Source organism: Alosa pseudoharengus, unplaced genomic scaffold, assembly GCF_046254945.1.
Source record: "Alosa pseudoharengus isolate Yale_2024_CS ecotype anadromous, Long Island Sound unplaced genomic scaffold, YU_APseudo_1.1 YU_APseudo_1.1_scf_11, whole genome shotgun sequence".
Classification (NCBI taxonomy): Eukaryota; Metazoa; Chordata; class Actinopteri; order Clupeiformes; family Clupeidae; genus Alosa; species Alosa pseudoharengus.
Window position 1 is genome coordinate 36,352,640 of NW_027468576.1, and position 17,500 is coordinate 36,370,139.

General features: G+C 44.0%; 2 protein-coding genes and 2 long non-coding RNA genes across 5 annotated transcripts in view; all 4 read right to left on the reverse strand.

Moving 5' to 3' along the window:
• Positions 1–2,453: 2,453 nt before the first annotated feature.
• LOC143113932 (uncharacterized) lies at positions 2,454–4,923 on the reverse strand. Its single transcript, XM_076275470.1, has 4 exons — positions 4,783–4,923; positions 4,484–4,670; positions 3,814–3,941; positions 2,454–3,720 (listed from the first exon to the last, which is right to left on the reverse strand). Exons 1-4 carry the CDS (start codon positions 4,921–4,923, stop codon positions 3,403–3,405), a joined length of 774 nt encoding a protein of 257 aa, XP_076131585.1. The 3' UTR covers positions 2,454–3,402.
• Positions 4,924–4,956: 33 nt separating this feature from the next.
• Positions 4,957–5,974, reverse strand: LOC143116499 (uncharacterized). 2 transcript variants are annotated; one of them, XR_012985810.1, is made up of 5 exons: positions 5,922–5,974; positions 5,576–5,712; positions 5,388–5,481; positions 5,144–5,243; positions 4,957–5,042 (listed from the first exon to the last, which is right to left on the reverse strand). It is a non-coding gene; the product is annotated as an uncharacterized LOC143116499 (long non-coding RNA). The 2 variants fall into 2 exon arrangements; XR_012985809.1 differs by having other exon boundaries at positions 5,576–5,956.
• Positions 5,975–5,985: 11 nt separating this feature from the next.
• LOC143116500 (uncharacterized) lies at positions 5,986–6,587 on the reverse strand. The gene is made up of 3 exons (XR_012985811.1): positions 6,423–6,587; positions 6,196–6,336; positions 5,986–6,061 (listed from the first exon to the last, which is right to left on the reverse strand). It is a non-coding gene; the product is annotated as an uncharacterized LOC143116500 (long non-coding RNA).
• Positions 6,588–10,142: 3,555 nt separating this feature from the next.
• The window catches only part of vcam1b (vascular cell adhesion molecule 1b), an 11,198-nt gene continuing 3,840 nt past the window's right edge, over positions 10,143–17,500 (reverse strand). Inside the window, exons 7-10 of the mRNA XM_076279089.1 lie at positions 14,289–14,594; positions 13,325–13,588; positions 11,654–11,914; positions 10,143–11,248 (exon numbers count right to left, since the gene is read on the reverse strand). Of these exons, the coding sequence (XP_076135204.1) occupies positions 11,088–11,248; positions 11,654–11,914; positions 13,325–13,588; positions 14,289–14,594 (992 nt within the window). The 3' untranslated portion in view covers positions 10,143–11,087. The remainder of the gene's footprint in view (positions 11,249–11,653; positions 11,915–13,324; positions 13,589–14,288; positions 14,595–17,500) is intronic.

Sequence of the window (17,500 nt, forward strand, 5' to 3'; positions counted from 1 at the left end):
AGGGTGTCCTGTGCACACTCACACACTCACACACATACACAGACACACACACACACATACAAAGACACACACATACACAGACACACTCTCCTTACACTCTCCTGTGCACACACACACACACTCACACACACACACAGACACACTCTCCTGTGCAGACACACACTCACACACACACACACACACACACACACACTGTGAAAAATGAGACCTCACGGTCCAAACTCACAAAGGGGATGCGCGCTCTTTCAGGCAACCAAGCTACAAGGAGGCATTGACGAACCACAGACAAGTGCAAATTTTGGGCTAAGAGTGCTGGTTTATTTACAGTGTTCAAAAGTGATAAACAAAAACTTTGAAAAAGGCTACAAACAAAAAATCAACACGAGGGTTGCTCGCACTTAAAGACTTAACTAAACAAAATAACCAATACAAAACTAATAGGGATTCAAAGGGTTAAATGTTCCCAAACCAGACTCAGCCTCACAGCAAGCTGCTCTCCCTATGCCACTCTCTCTTGAATGACAGAAGCTCAGCCTTTTTATGGGCCTACCCATTAGACACGTCACTCAGAAATGGTGGGAGAGTAGTGCACAAAACATTTAACAAAATAAAGACATTAATCCTAACAAAAATAAACATGCTATGATCCTAATAATTTTACCATTATTTTACGCTATCAAAAATATTTTCTCTTTCCCTCAAAACCAGTTCAAACCCCTAACCACAATTACAGACACGTCATCAAAACAAAAAATTACAAAAAGATTGCAACTCTGACAGTTCGGGTTTCTCGGGGGACCATCGATGGCGGGACACACAACAGGGCCGTGAATGCAGTCAGTGTAGGTGCTATGGCGTGGGACTACTGGTGCGTGTGGTGGAAATGTTTGGTGGAGCAAAACCAGCGGGTACCTCGCGGCTTGCGGAGATGTTGTGGATGAAACTGGTGAGTACAGAAATATGTGCGACGCTATGTGACGGTGAAATATGAAGGTGTTCAGAACGCGCTAAACCGGTATCGCGTGTAATGAACTTGCCGAGTGCCGTGTGCAGATGTGTGCAGATGTGTGCGTGTGTGTCGGGAAATGTTGGTCAGTTATGTGTAGGGACAACGTCGGGAGCATTTGGGGAAAAGTTTAACTGGAGGGCAACTTTTCCACACACACACACACACACACACACACACACACTCACACACATACACAGACACACTCTCCTGTGCACACACACACACACACACACACACTCTCCTGTGCATACATACTCACACACACACACACACACACTCTCCTGTGCATACATACTCACACACACACACACACTCTCCTGTGCATACATACTCACACACACACACATACACACTCTCCTGTGCACACACACACACACACACACACTCTCCTGTGCACACATACTCACACACACACACAGACACACTCTCCTGTGCACACACACACACACACACACACACACACTCTCCTGTGCACACATACTCACACACACACAGACACACTCTCCTGTGCACACAGACACACACACACACACACACACACACTCTCCTGCACAGTAAATTTAGCTGTGTCAAATTAACACCTAAAGAGTTGAATTTAACACTATTTCAGAGTGTATTTGGTCCTACTCCAAACTGGTGTTAAACTCAAGTGTTAAAATATTAGAGTAAAATGTACTCTAAAGAGAGTTAAGAATTAACACTGGCGTACACTATATAGTGTTATTTAAAGTCAACACTACATGTTAAATAACTCTATGGAGAGTAAATTTAATTCTTAAGAGTGTTGATTATTTACTATAGCTAGAGTTAAGAATTAACACTGCTGTACACTATATAGTGTTATTTAAAGTCAACACTACATGTTAAATAACTCTATGGAGAGTAAATTTAATTCTTAAGAGTGTTGATAATTTACTCTGTTATAATGTCAAACCAGCTCTAATATGAGTTTAATTTATATGTTCAATAACACTGCATTGTTGTGCATTTAACACTGTCAATGAAAATCACCACTATTTGTTAAAATAGGTCTCTGTGGTGTTTAAAGGTGCTTTAAGGGATGCCACACGTTTTTTAGGCTAAAACATTTTGTCACTTACAGCAAACATCACCTCACCATCCGCTAGCTGCCTGTGTCCTGAATACACTGTACACTGTAAACGCCATCTCTGTGGACAGCCGCGGCACCAAAAACAACCTGGGCAAACCTAGCCCATAAAAAAACATAAACTGTTACAGCAAATCACCAACGAGATGCGTTTAGGAGTTTCAATTGCACGGGATGGAGGGGGAGGAATTAGCGAACTAGCTTTCTGTTTTCTTTGAACGTCAACAGAAGTGACGTTATCCAGCATCGTTTAGAGCACCTTTAACTAAAAGACACATTTATCCAAACAATCGAAGTTACAAACATAACATGAAATAGATAAAAATGACAATCACATAATACATTACAGCTTTATTTTACTTCTCAACATATAATCGCATAAAAAGTCACTCTTTTTTAAACTCTTTCTGGATGCAGCCTTGAATGCATGGTAATTATTATTATTTACATCAGTTGTCCACAAAGTAACACATCACACAGCAATTTTACAAAAAAAAAAAAAACAGCATCTCAAATGTTACGCAATACTGAGTCAGGACAGTATTCTGTACCATGAAAACACTGGTTGACAAAGAAGTTCCAAATTCGGAAGCACACGCACGCACACATAGAAACATACACACATGCATGCGCGCACACACACACACACACAGACACACAAACACATACACACACACGCACGCACACACACATAAAGACAAACACGCACACACAAACACATAGACACACACACACATAAAGATAAAGACACACACAAATACACACATGCAGGCACAAAAAGACACGCATGAATGAATGCATGCACGCACACTCACACACAGGCAGGCACATGCACGAACGCATGCACACACATCCACACACACCCCTTCCAAATTTGGAAGCAATCTCTTGACCACTTTCAAGATCAGCAACTTTCACCTCTATCATTACTGAAGATCTCCTATTACACGACTCATCTACATTAGTCGTCACTGCCTTTCCATAACTGTTTATACGGACATCAGTGTCAACTTGCTGCTCAATACTGTCTGTGTGTTTGGTGTTTAAATGTTTACTAAAACCAGAAAATGTATCAAACAATGCATCCAGTCTGAAGAACACACCTCAGACAAAGGTTTTCCTCTCCAAAAAATAACCACTAACAAGTAAATAAACACCTAACAAGCATATTTGAACCATCCAAGCCAGCATCACAAACAAAACCACTTCATTATGAAGAAATAGAACAAGAAGTAGACAAGAAGTATTCACAACCAGCACTCAGTTCTATCGAAGCAGTCTTGCCCTATCGAAGCAGTCTTGCCCTAATTTCAGCTACACGAGGACTCTCTTTGACTTTGCCAACATCAATGTTGTACACTGTAGTCTGAATAAAAACAAACATGTTGTGCAGCATCGAGTTGTACAAAGTACCAAAGACAAAATGTGCCTTGAAGAGTTCATCGAAGGCACCGAGGGACGAGGTGGACCTGCATGGTATGGCGTTCTGGTCGAGGACTATGAAGAATTGGTGGAGCTCACTCTTCTTCGGTCCGACCGCCAGGAGATAGGGCTGAGTGCTGGTCCTGATGGCATCGAGATGTTCTTGGACACTTGTTCCACTCTGAGAAGACAAATACACATGGAGTGGCAATTAGAATATTATGTCTGTAATAATATCATAAACCTCTTGTCATGAATAATAATGTATACACACCTTCTTGAAAACAACAAGATGTTTTTCTGCTTGGGAGGCCGCCACTTTCCCTGGTCTCTTCCGACCCTGCGCCGTCGGTGGAATTAGATGTAGCAGCAGTAAAATTGATGCCAGATCACTGTCCCAACCTGTAAATAGCACAGGTTTCAATTAAGGTGAATTAAGAGTTCTAGGGGAAGGTGCAATATTAACATCTATGCATCTATTGACATCTAAGAGGGACTGTGCAATATAACTGTGAGTGTGTACTGTTAATATTTATTGTGCCGTACAACTACCCTGGAAATCCAGAATTCTCGCGAGAGCACAATGGAATTGCCTCTGCGAGACACTCTGGCAATGAGCAATGATACATGTTACTTTTACCCCTTGCATCCCGGGGAACCAATCAAATCGGCGTATCTGATATATGCTGGCCAGAGGCGAGCTAAACTGATGACGACAGCACTGCAACGTTGGAGGTCAGTAAACATTGGTCTAGTGTTATCCAATTGCGTCAAAGTCCGAAATCATTCAGAGTAAACATTGGTCTAGTGTTATCCAATTGCATGCAGTGCCACCCCTCAAGTTGGGCCATTACATTGTTCGTGGCCAGACCCTTAATCTTTCTAGATTACCAGGGTCTGGATTTTCCAGGCTACCATTCAACAGCACCTTAAAAGAAACTTACCAGAGTCAAAATCCACTTCAGTGCCATCCTCAAGAGGATCAGCGGCCAGCAGGAGTTCTTCAACTTCACTGATGGACGGAAGCTTTCTGCACTCTTTGATGATCTTTTTCTTAAATGTGGTTGGCCACCGCTCCAGAAGCTTGCCTGATACATCCTCTCCAAACATCAGAACAAAATCCTGTTCAATCTGGATTTTGGGACAATTTCAGAAGTATTTAGAAGTTAATAGCAGCAGGTTATTCTAGTTTCAATACTAGTCTACTGCTCAAAAATATTTTATATTGTGCCAAGATAATTACCAAGCCTTTGACGTCTTTGAAACGTGGGAAATCTGACAGTAAGTTGTTTGACTGCTGGGGGTTGAGGACCAAGTTGTGGCGATAGGCAAACGTCAACTTCATTTTTTTCATCACGGTGTCCTCATCCGTCAAGTGTTTCATCAGCGAGATTGCTTCCTTGCACTGATCTTCACTCAGGCTAGTCTCCGGTATGTATTGGGGCTCTCGTCTGACAGTTGGTCCTCCAGAAATGTCTTTACCTGATGGTCCTTCTGCTGAATCTACGCAATTAGGGAAAGTGTAGACATATCATTTCTATAACGTGTGATTGTCCAACAGGTTTGGTCATTACATTTCTACAATATTATCTTTTTAAAGTTACCTCCAAAAGATGCTCGTCTGTCTTTAGCAGTGCCTCTCTGAATCGTTTTAATCCTCCAAGCAAGGTATCCAGTGCCACTCTCACCATCATAATAGTGCTCCTTGAAGGATAAAAGGATACCATAAATCATATTTCCTCATTAGTAGGTTTTGAAAGTGGAAAATGGTTAACACACTGAATTTAAAACATGTAACTGTTTCATTCAATGTTTAGCATTTACCACAACCAACTGAATGTAACTTACATAGCCATTCTTAGAGAATGGATCACCGAGGTACGGGAATACGGTCACAATTCCTCTGGCATACTTTTCTTTCACCTGTCTGGGTGGTGATGTACTACAACAATGAAGGAAAGAATGTGTTAGATATCAATCTGAACTGAAGCTACAATGACAACACAAGAGCTAACTAAAAACATTTAGCAAATTACCCATTCCTCTCTGTCATATCAGCTGCCAGCATGTTCACCATTTTCCTTCTGGTTTCATCCGTCAAGGACTTGGTTCGGTTGTATTCATTTACTATACGTTCTCCACCAGGTTTCTTAGAAAGAATGGATTCTACCAACTTCAAACACAATACAAAACAATTCAACTTGTTAGGGATATATCCATTGCAATTCAAAATTAATATAACTGCAGGAAATAAAGCAATATGACTTCAACAATATGTTTATGATGTTATATGAAACACTGTTTTATGTCAAAATTAACTGATACAAGAAAAGATTCAGATACTTCACAAGCAAGCAGTGATATCTGTGTGTCAACCCTTACTTGCTTAGCTTCTGCATCCAGCCTCTGGCGTTTTCTGGAAGGGCTATCTGAAATGATGACCATCTCCTGTGAGTCCGAATTAAGGGATGAATTAAGGGATGATGGTTGGGAATACTCAGAAGCCACACTGGAGACAGACTCTGTCAAAAATTGAACAAAAAAAAGGGGGGAAACATTTCCCTTATACATTCATCTCATGAACAACGCAAACATTGCATTACACTACACAAGTATTTCCATTTAAATACAGATAGCCATTTTATCTGAAACAAACCTGTATCATATTTGATGGTTAACACCCCAGTTGAGGGATCATTTACTATATCCTCAAAAACATCCTCATCCACTTCGGTCCCAGAACTGTCAAAAACCTTCACACCTTCCATTACAGGTGGGACACCAAATTTAGCAAATGCTAAGAAATGAGCACAAAAGCTTGTGTTAGCAGACAGATTAATCCAATGAGCTAATGAACACTAACTACCGGTACACATTTCTTACCTGCACTCAGAAACACTGTAAGATCAAGCTCTGTTATTCTTACAAACTTCTGGACACCTCCAAGTTTTGCTTTAAGTAGCATCCTTCCTGCAGAAAACAGCATTAAGGTTAGTCCATACAAGTTCGCATACATTAAACATGTTAAACTATGTGCTCATGCATGCACAGAACTCAGTAACGTTAGCAAAGGCAATTTGTATGTGGTAAATCAATTCAAGCATAGATATTTTAAGTGGGAGGGGTTACTTTGCACAATTGACTTAACTTTAATGCTACCAACTTATAAAGCTGTCTAAAACGTTACAAAAATTGACAATAAACGATCAATAAGCCGAATACATGCGAGTTGTCAGCACGTGTTGAACCATATTGTGCTAACGTTAGACGGTACATGTGTCGCTAGTCAAACTAACATTAATTTAGCTAGCTGCTAATTTATAGTCTACTGCCCACACATGCAGGCGTTGCTATTTTCAAAATCACCATCCCTCCATAATGTAGGATCACAAGGTTATGATTACCTCGACTGGCTTGGTCTAATAAGACGTAGTTTGCCTAATGTCAAACTACTTCAACATTAAACTTACGTGACAGCCCGAGCTTTTAGTTTAAAATACAGCTAACGTTTGCTATTATAACTAACTCCCTTCATGTGCAGCCTTTGCTAAACCATGAATGTTGACAAACAGGATCTGATCACCCCTCTAACGTTACACGTTATCTCTACCGTTAATGCTAGTTCTGTCTAGTTAGCAACTAGCTTGCTTGCCTCATATTACAACATTACATTACAACATGGGGGATTTATTGAAGGACTATTAAATTAGGCTGCATTAACTTGTCGCTACATGTGATGTAACATAACAAATATAATCTTACATTAGCTCTTCTAGATAATTTTCCTGTGGTGGACTGTTGCACCGCAACAAATGTTAGCCATCAAGTCGCATTGGTAACGTTAACGTTAAGCACTTCAAAATCTGTTATTTTAAGACCAAAGACAAAGCCGGAGTATAAGATTAACATTAATGCAACGTCATTATATCATGCGAATTCTATTCAAATAACGTGAATTTTTCGTTTAATATGTGATTAGGAGACACTTACCGAAATCCTTGTAGGTGGAAAAAATGGCGCTGGAAAACTTCTGCTTCATTTGAAAACTGAGAAAAAAAGTAGGCGGAGCTCTCCAGAGCACTTCTGACACTACGTCTTTCAACTACGTGATTTTTCACTGACACTGTAAAGCATCTTACACTATGTGTTGTTGTAATTGCTCGGAAAGAGTAAATTTACTTTTACACTGCATATTTGACACTGGTGAATTTACTGTGTGTGCATACACATACACACACACAAACACACTCTCCTTTGCACACACACACACACACACACACTCTCACTCTCCTTACAGAGTGTGTAGCTCTTGTGTCCACTGTTACAAGTCCTCTCCTGCCTTTGTAGTGCCCCAGCACCCACCTGCACAGTTGTGCCTACCTGCCCCGTAGTGCCTATCTGCCCCATATTGCCTATCTGCCCCGTAGTGCCCTATCTGCCCCGTAGTGCCCTATCTGCCCCGTAGTGCCTATCTGCCCCATATTGCCTATCTGCCCCGTAGTGCCTATCTGCCCCGCAGTGCCCTATCTGCCCCGTAGTGCCCTATCTGCCCTGTAGTGCCTATCTGCCCTTGAAGTGCCCTATCTGCCCCATATTGCCTATCTCCCCCATAGTGCCTATCTGCCCCACAGTGCCCTATCTGCCCCGCAGTGCCCTATCTGCCCCGTAGTGCCTATCTGCCCTTGAAGTGCCCGAGCCACCTGCCTCCCTCCCCATGGAAAGCAGCCGTGTCCTGCAGGCCTGGCATCCATCAGTGCTTCCAGTACATGGCGTGACTCTGTGACCACTGTCCCACACTAACGAGACGGGGAGGAACCTGTGTGTGTTTGTGTGTGTGTGTGTGTGTATGTGTGTGTGTGTGTGTGTCTGTGTGTGTGTGTGTGTGTATGTGTGTGTGTGCGTGTGTGTCTGTGTGTTTCAGGGTGTGTGTGTGCAAGTTTGTTCTCCTGTCTCTGATCCTCTCAGCCTTTCTAAATACAGCAGCAGCTCTCCTGGGTAGAGGCCCTCTCTCTCTCTCTTTTTTTCTCTCTCTCTCTGTCTCTCTCCCCCATCTCTCCACCTCTGTATCGCTCTCTCTCTTCCATCTCTCTCTCTCTCACACCATCTTTTCCCCGTCCCCAATTGCTCTCTCTCCTCACACCATCTCTCTCTCTCTCCTCTCACACCATCTCTCTCTCTCTCCTCTCACACCATCTCTCTCTCTCTCTCCTCTCACACCATCTCTCTTTCTCTCGCTTTGTTCCATTTTCACCTCTCCATCCATTCAGCCAACGGAGTTTTCACAAAAACACTTCCTCCTCTCCAGCATGTCATCGCCATGGCAACAGCCCATTATAGCAGTGCCAGGAACTGAATCAATGGAGAGGAAAGAGAGGAGCCTTAAAGGGGAGACTAGACACACACACACACACACACACACACACACACACACACACACACATCATTAAGCACATCCAGTGGAGTTAGTAGCAGTACAAACAAAGGCACACACACACACAGCTTTACACAATAGTGTGTTCAGAGACATACATAAGCATCGCCTCATATTGCATAACTTTTTTCCATTATAACTTGTTCCTGTTATTAACTCCTAATTGTCTTTTCCTCCTAATACCCAGGCACAAATACACACACACACACACACACACACACACACACACACACACACACACACACACACACACACATACACACACACACACATCATTAAGCACATCCAGTGGAGTTAGTAGCAGTACAAACAAAGGCACACACACACACAGCTTTACACAATAGTGTGTTCAGAGAGAGCATGTTTCACAGGAAAGGAGAGAGAGACAGAGAGAGAGAGAGAGAGGGAGAGACATGACTCTTTCCAGCGTTAACTCTTCCTTAAAGTAAGTGCCTCTTCCTAACGTTCTACTCCCCAACAGTCACTTTCTATTCCCAACATAAGCATCGCCTCATATTGCATAATTTTTTTCCATTATAACTTGTTCCTGTTTAACTCCTAATTGTCTTTTCCTCCTAATACCCAGGCACAAATACACACACACACTCAGAAAAGAGAACTGTGTATAGAGGGGAGTGTTCAACTGTGTTCTCTTTACTGCATGTTTTCTCCAAACTCACACAGGTATGAGAAACATTCCATCCTGTAACTGCTAATTGCTCATAGGAAGTCTTGTGTACACTCTCTCACACACACACACACACACACACACACACACACACGGCAGTGCCCTCATACAACTCCCGCAGGTCCTGGAAGAGGGGAAGTCCAGCAGCGAAACAGGAAGTGAAAGTGAAAGACAGCTACTGAAGTCGTAACCGGAGCTCCCCTAATCACACGCGTGCACACATAAACACACCCACACACACAGCTACTGAGGTCATTAGTACAGCTCTGCTGATCCTAAATCAGCTGATTTACTCATGGAGCTTGGAGGACTGGGGAAAAACTATGCGCTATATCACACACACACACACACACACACACACAGCCATCTCCACCTCCACCCTCTCCTCCTTATGTAATGAGAAAATCATTAGAACATGTAGAAAGTCCCTCTCACTTTGAGAAGTTCCCGAAGTTTCCCAGACAGAACAACACCAACAACACTGTTACATAACATTATTTTAATAAAAGCCAACCTTCAGTGAAATATACAATATATAAATACAAATATATACATATTTTACAACAAAAAAAAAACAGAATTTTCATACCAATGAGACTTCTATGACAACAAATACCAGTTGATGTCAGACCAATCTGCTTTCGATAGGTAAGATGCAGTGATGTGAAATAATCAACCAAGAGGCATATGCAGACACACTCACACACACATAGACACACACTCACACTCGCAGTCACTCAGTCATATATATACAGATATACATTATGTACGCTCAACACACACACACACACACACACACACACACACATACACACACACATGCATTCTCCATTGACATTGTACATCACATTCCAACAGCCCCACAGCCTGGAAAGGCTTCCCCCAGACACACACACACACCTCTCAATCAACCATGTGGGGATGCAGAAAAGTCCATCTGAGCGCTGCTCAAGTTTTCATGACGGGCCTGAACTCACTTAGACCAGCAGGCGAAATTGGAGTTGCAGAGCTCTGACTGCTGAAGAGGGGAGTGTTCAACAGGAGCTGGAGTTGCAGAGCTCTGACTGCTGAAGAGGGGGTGTTCAACAGGAACTGGAGTTGCAGAGCTCTGACTGCTGGAGAGGGGAGTGTTCAACAGGAACTGGAGTTGCAGAGGTCTGACTGCTGGAGAGGGGAGTGTTCAAAGTTCTGACTGCCGAGGAGGGGAGTGTTCAGTAGGAGCTGGAGTTGCAGAGCTCTGACTGCTGAAGAGGGGAGTGTTCAACAGGAACTGGAGCTGCAGAGCACTGATTGCTATAGAGGGGAGTGTTCAACAGGAGCTGGAGTTGCAGAGGTCTGACTGCTGAAGATGGGAGTGTTCAGTAGAAGCTTGGGGTTGCAGAGCTCTGATGAGGGTGGTGAATGTTCGGAGTGTGAGAGGGCTGAGTATTTAGGCGGAGCTGGAGTTGCACTTGGCCAGCTTGTAGGATCCTTTCTTTCTGGACCGCAACACGAAGTCAAGCAACAGAGCAGCGGAGGCCAACGTTGATCCAATGACAACGGCGGGAATCAATAATGCCTCCCAACCATCAGAGGGCACACTGCTCCTCTCTACAGAACAAAATACAACAGTGAGCAGACTTGCACACAAATGTATACACACACTCACTCACTCACTCACTCACTCACTCACTCACTCACTCACTCACTCATTCAATCACTCACTCAGTCATTCACTCACTCACTCCCTCATTCACTCACTTACTCACTCACTCATTCACTCACTCACTCACTCACTCATTCACTCACTCACTCATTCAATCACTCACTCAGTCATTCACTCACTCACTCACTCATTCACTCACTTACTCACTCATTCAATCACTCACTCACTCACTCACTCATTAACTCACTCACTCATTCACTCACTCACTCACTCACTCACTCATTCACTCACTCACTCACTCACTCACTCACTCATTAACTCAGTAATCTCGCCTCTCTGGCGCATCCTACCCATGACGCTGAGGGTGAACACCTGGGTGTGGAAGCCCAGGTCGTTGGTGACGTTGACCTGGTAGTCTCCGGCATCGCTGGGCGTGAGGTTGGTGAGGACGAAGGTGCCGTTGTGGGAGGAGAACTCGGTGGCGTTGCCCAGCTTGGTGAGGGTGACGAGAGGCGGCGGGAAACTGACCGAGCGACAGCAAATGGTGACGTTCTCCCCTTCCATCACCCGTTGGGACGGAAACACTTCCACGGTGGTGTTCCGGGGCGGAGCTACAGGGGGAATGACAGCAGCATTACAGCACTGAACACAACACTGGACTGCAGCATTACAGCACAGGCACTGCAGTGTTACTAAATATAACACTGACCTCATTACTGGACTACTGGATATAGTCATTAGTGGACTACTGGAGTCATTACTGGACTACTGGATATAGTCATTACTGGACTACTGGATATAGTCATTACTGGACTACTGAATATAGTCATTACTGGACTACTGGATATAGTCATTACTGGACTACTGGATATAGTCATGATTGATTACTGTAAATATGTCACAGCTGGACAGCTTGTGCATGTACCATTCCTTATATGTGCGCATGTGCATGTGTGTGCGTGCATGTGCATGTATATATATATATGTGTGTGTGTGTGTGTGTGCGTGCATGTGTACGTGTGTGTGCATGTGCATGCTCATTTGTGTGTCCAGTGTCCCGACTGAGAAACTGAAGAGGTCCATATAAGCCCTTGAGCACGCACACACACACACACACTCTCTTAGACTTCCCCCTACATGACAATTGGGCCCCATCTGGCTGAGACTGCAAAGCAAACAGTACGTCCACTATACCCCCCCCCCCCCCACACACACACACACACACACACCCCTCGTCTTATATGACCCTCATCAGTCTAAATCACTCAACTATCTAATTCACTACAGCTGTCATGTGGGTATGAGAATGCTGATCCTGTGGATATTACAAAAGTGTGTGTGTGTGTGTGTGTGTGTTTGAGTGTGTGCATTCTGAAAATAGCAAGGTCACGGTGAATTTAAAAAACGAGAAATTTGAGAAGTTGGTCATGAGAATGTGAGGGGCAACATGAGGGCTCCAGATGTGTGTGTGTGTGTGTGACTGAGTGTGAGAGAGAGGGCAAGAGATGTTTGCTTTAAAAGACAGCAGGAAGTTGTAGAATTGGAAAAGGGATACATCCCACGCAGAGTGTGTGTGTGTGTGTGTGTGTGTGTGTGTGTGTGTGCGTGTTTAAAAAGTAAAGAGTAGAGGAGTTGGAAGTCTCTGAGGGAGATGGCCCACGCAGAGGAAGTTGGACATGTGTGAGAAACAGCAGAGGAGAAGAGAGAAAGAGAAGAGAGAGAGAGAAGAGGAGAGGGAGAGGAGAGAGAAGGAGAGAGGGAGAGGAGAGAGGGAGAGAGAAGGAGAGAGAGAAGAGGAGAGGGAGAGGAGAGAGGGAGAGAGAGGAGAGGCGAGAGGGAGAGAGGAGAGAGAGGGAGAGGAGAGAGGGAGAGAGAAGATGAGGTGGGGGAGAGGAGAAAAGAGAGGGAGAAAACCTGTGAGGATGAGCTGGGTGCTGTTGGTCTGTGTGTGTGTGTGTGGATGTGTGTGTGTGTGTGTGTGTGTGTGTGTGTGTGTGTGTGTGTGTGTGTGTGAATCTGACCTGTGATGGTGAGCTGGGTGCTGTTGGTGTGTGTGCCGTATTGGTTTGATGCCTCGCAGTGGTAGTGTCCAGCCTGGTCCAGCTTGATGTCATCCAGAGTGATGTCGACCTCACTGCCTTCAGCAGAACGCAGCTCCTTCTCCCCGTGCAGCAGACGGACCGTCCCCACGGGAACGCTGAGCGTGCGGCAGGAGAGCGTCACCGACTCCCCCTCCCTGATGGGGTGTGGGGGGCTCAGCGTCAGGCTCGTGTTCCTAGGGGGGTCTAGAGCCAGAAACAGGGAAACGAGACCACAGTGTAGATTACTCCAGTGTAACATAACTCTTTTTATGATGTAATCTAATTAACCACAGTGTAGATTACTCCAGTGTAACATAACTCTTTTTATGATGTAATCTAATTAACCACAGTGTAGATTACTCCAGTGTAACATAACTCTTTTTATGATGTAATCTAATTAACCACAGTGTAGATTACTCCAGTGTAACATAACTCTTTTTATGATGTAATCTAATTAACCACAGTGTAGATTACTCCAGTGTAACATAACTCTTTTTATGCTGTAATCTAATTAACCACAGTGTAGACTACTTCTTTAAATTACACAGCTGTTTTTACATTGTAACTGGATGATATTAACCACAGCATAATAGGGGATATAATCAGATTAGATTAGATTAGATTCAACTTCATTAGAATCAGAGCTCCAGGTTAATGTTTTCATGAGCATATGTTTCATGGATGGGTCATTGTGCTGGCGACGGCTTCACACAGCTCTCACGCTGCTGTTTGTATCTAGTGGGCCTGGAGAGGCCCAGAATTGCTGCAGTCTGGAGAACCTCTAGGATTTTATATAGTCATCTGGCCTTGATCTGGCTCTGATCTGGCTCTGATCCGGCCCTGATCTGATGTCCTGAGCTACAGTGAGGGCTGTGGTGAGCATGAACCAATCAGAGAGACTTACGGTGGACGTCTATGATGATGGCGATGGAGCTCCGCCTCCGCACGTCGGGCACGCCCCCCATCAGCAGCTCTGCCTCACAGGTGAGTGGACGGCCCTGGAGAGACTGCTCCATCGTCACGGAAACGCTGGACTCGAAGGCGGGGGTGGTCTCTGCGGGGGTCTGCGTGGTCAGCTCCAGGTCTCCGAGGAGCCAGCGGAAGTGGAATGCCTCGCGGGGGTACGCGTCCCGCAGGACACACCGGAAGGTGGACTCCTCCCCCTCCAGCAGGGAGCCAGAGCGCTCGACCAGCGGAGCAGTGGGGAAGGCTGCAGAGCAGAGGACAGGAGAGAGAAAGGAGAGGAGAGGAGGAGAGAGAGAGGAGAGGAGGAGAGAGAGGAGAGGAGAGGAGGAGAGAGAGAGAACAGGAGAGAGAGAGGAGAGAGAGGAGAGGAGGAGAGAGAGAGAACAGGAGAGAGAGAGATGAGGAAGGCTGCAGAGCGGACGACAGCAGAGGCTTTATTAAACCTTTATTACAGTAAAACAGCGTCAGGCGGTTGATTACTATTAATGAAAATACAGCCTCTAATCAAACCATACACACAGCTCACAGAAAGAGGAGAGAAGAGAGGAGAGGAGGAGAGAGAGAGGGAGAAGGAGAGGAGAGGAGGAGAGAAGAGAGAGATGAGAAGAGACAAACAGAGGAGACAAGAGAGGAGGAGAGAGAGAGGAGAAGAGGGAGAGATGGATAGGAGAGAAGGTGAGAGAGAGAGAGACAGATGAGGAGAGGGGAGAAAAGAAAAAGTGAGCCAAAGTACATGAAAGGAGCTTCAGCTGGAAGTGAAATCTTAGAAGAAACATTCAGAAAGGGACGAAAATAAACCTAAACATCCAACTCACAAGATATGAACCTAAACATCCAACTCACAAGATATGAACCTAAACATCCAACTCACAAGATATGAACCTAAACATCCAACTCAAAAGACATGAACCTAAACATCTAACTCACAAGATATGAACCTAAACATCCAACTCAAAAGATATAATCCTAAACATCCAACTCAAAAGATATGAACCTAAACATCCAACTCAAAAGATATGAACCTAAACATCCAACTCAAAAGATATGAACCTAAACATCCAACTCAAAAGATATGAACTTCATATCAAACTCAAAAGATATGAACTTCATATCAAAGTCAAAAGGCTGAAGTATGAACTTCACATCCAACACTTCAGCGTAAGCCCTCGCTGGCCAGAGGACCCTGGGGTCGTCCGACAGAATGTCGGAGCAAAGAGAGTCCTGATGGGTTCCATGTGCACAACGCAGAGCCACAGTTTGGACTTTGGTGACCTCTCAAATCTCCCCCACAATGACACAGCTCAGGAGTCCATCACACTAACACACACACTCCCCCTCCTCTCCGTCTCTCACACACACTCTCCCTCTCTGAAACGCGGGGGTAGACAGAGACCCAGTCACACACACACACTCCCTCTCAGCTTTTAAGCTTTCATGTTGAATCACAATATTTTAGGGTTTATGTAAAGGTCACTAAAAATATTTCGACTTAAGTGTGTGTGGTGTGTGCGTGTGTGTGTGTGTGTGTGTTATTGTCTGCCAGTCATCGTGGACATAATGTCCCTCAGTACATTTCAAAACAACTTTGCCCTTCGACCCCCAACTGAAAAGTCTTTGCCAAACTTCCACCCACATCATCTGCTGCTGTACTTCGTGCATATTAAAACACACACACACACACACACACACTCCTCCGTGGGAGGTTGCTGATGGCCTATGCCTGTCTTTTTCAGCACTGAGTCAAATGAGATCTTCAGCAGACGGTCCTTTACTGCTCAGCTAGGCTTCAGATGTCACACACACACACACACACACACACACACACACACACACACACACACACAGACTGTCCTGTCTGCAGAGTCTAGATCAGGGGTCTCAAACTCAAATGAGCTGGGGGCCAATTCTGCCAACGTCATCTGATTGGAGGGCCGGCTATTTCTGAAAACGCAATGTTCTTTTTTTCAAATACCAGACAAAACTGCAAATAGAAAGTGCAAGTGTTTTTATCTAGTTTTAGACACCTGTGCTAGCAACCTTAGCTTATAAATAAAATAATGATAAAATAAATATTAATACAAATTATAAAACAAATGAAAAGCATAAAACAGGTATGTGTGTGTTTCACACCAAATAAAAATATTTTCCTCTCATAACTTTTTTAAACCTGGCAAACTATAGGCATCAGGGTTAAGAAAGCAACACCATTGGATTTTTATATCAAAATGTCAAAAGGCCATGGCTTGAAAGTGGCCAGAGATAAAGTCCTACTGTAAATGTAAAAATCTTTGAGTAAAACAAAAGTTTATGAAGGGGGTACATTTACCCATCTAATTTGCCACTGGATGGCAAGCACCTCAAATTATGCACCTTTCAGTAAATACTGGATGAACATATTTGAGCAGGTTTACTTTCCTTTTTTCATATTACCCACATAACAAATTAACAGGAAAACACCTAAGATGTATACCAACACCTAAGATGTATATGGTTTCTAAACCACAAGGCCTACAATAAAGTATTCTGGTCAAATCAGTTCCTATCGCGGGTAATCTGAGTACCCAGAAGTTCGCATCATATTGCGGGTGACTTTGTAGTTTAGAGCCCTATTTCTACTAGCCCTGCTGTCTGTACCACGTCCATTACGGACACTATCATCACGATTACCACTGCAACCTCCAAGCTATGTTTGGCAGAGGCTCGAAATAAGCATGGTATGCTTAGTGGACACCGTTGTATACACGCAGGTGCATCTCCATTCAATAGACGATCGATCATAATCTCCAAAAGGATATTCTCCTTCAGATTTAGAATAGGTGAATAGCATAGCCTACCTAAGACTTCATCACACGTAAACGTTTTTCAACATTTGGTGTAGGCCTATTTCTGCTTAATTTCTGCTTCAATTTATGCAACACTATGGCCTGCATTGCTTCCGCGTCATTACAAATGCACGTCTTTGTGTTTCTCGCGTGTAATACAAGTAGGCTATTTCCTGAAAAGTTTGCGCAGCGATTTTGGGTTTGAATGAAGCTCTGGATGTCTAGCACATAGTGGAGCAGAGTACAAATGAGATTTGTCACCATACTTGGAACTATCGTCTATTTTAACAAGTATAGTTGTTTGTCGCAATTAAAAATAGTCTCAAGG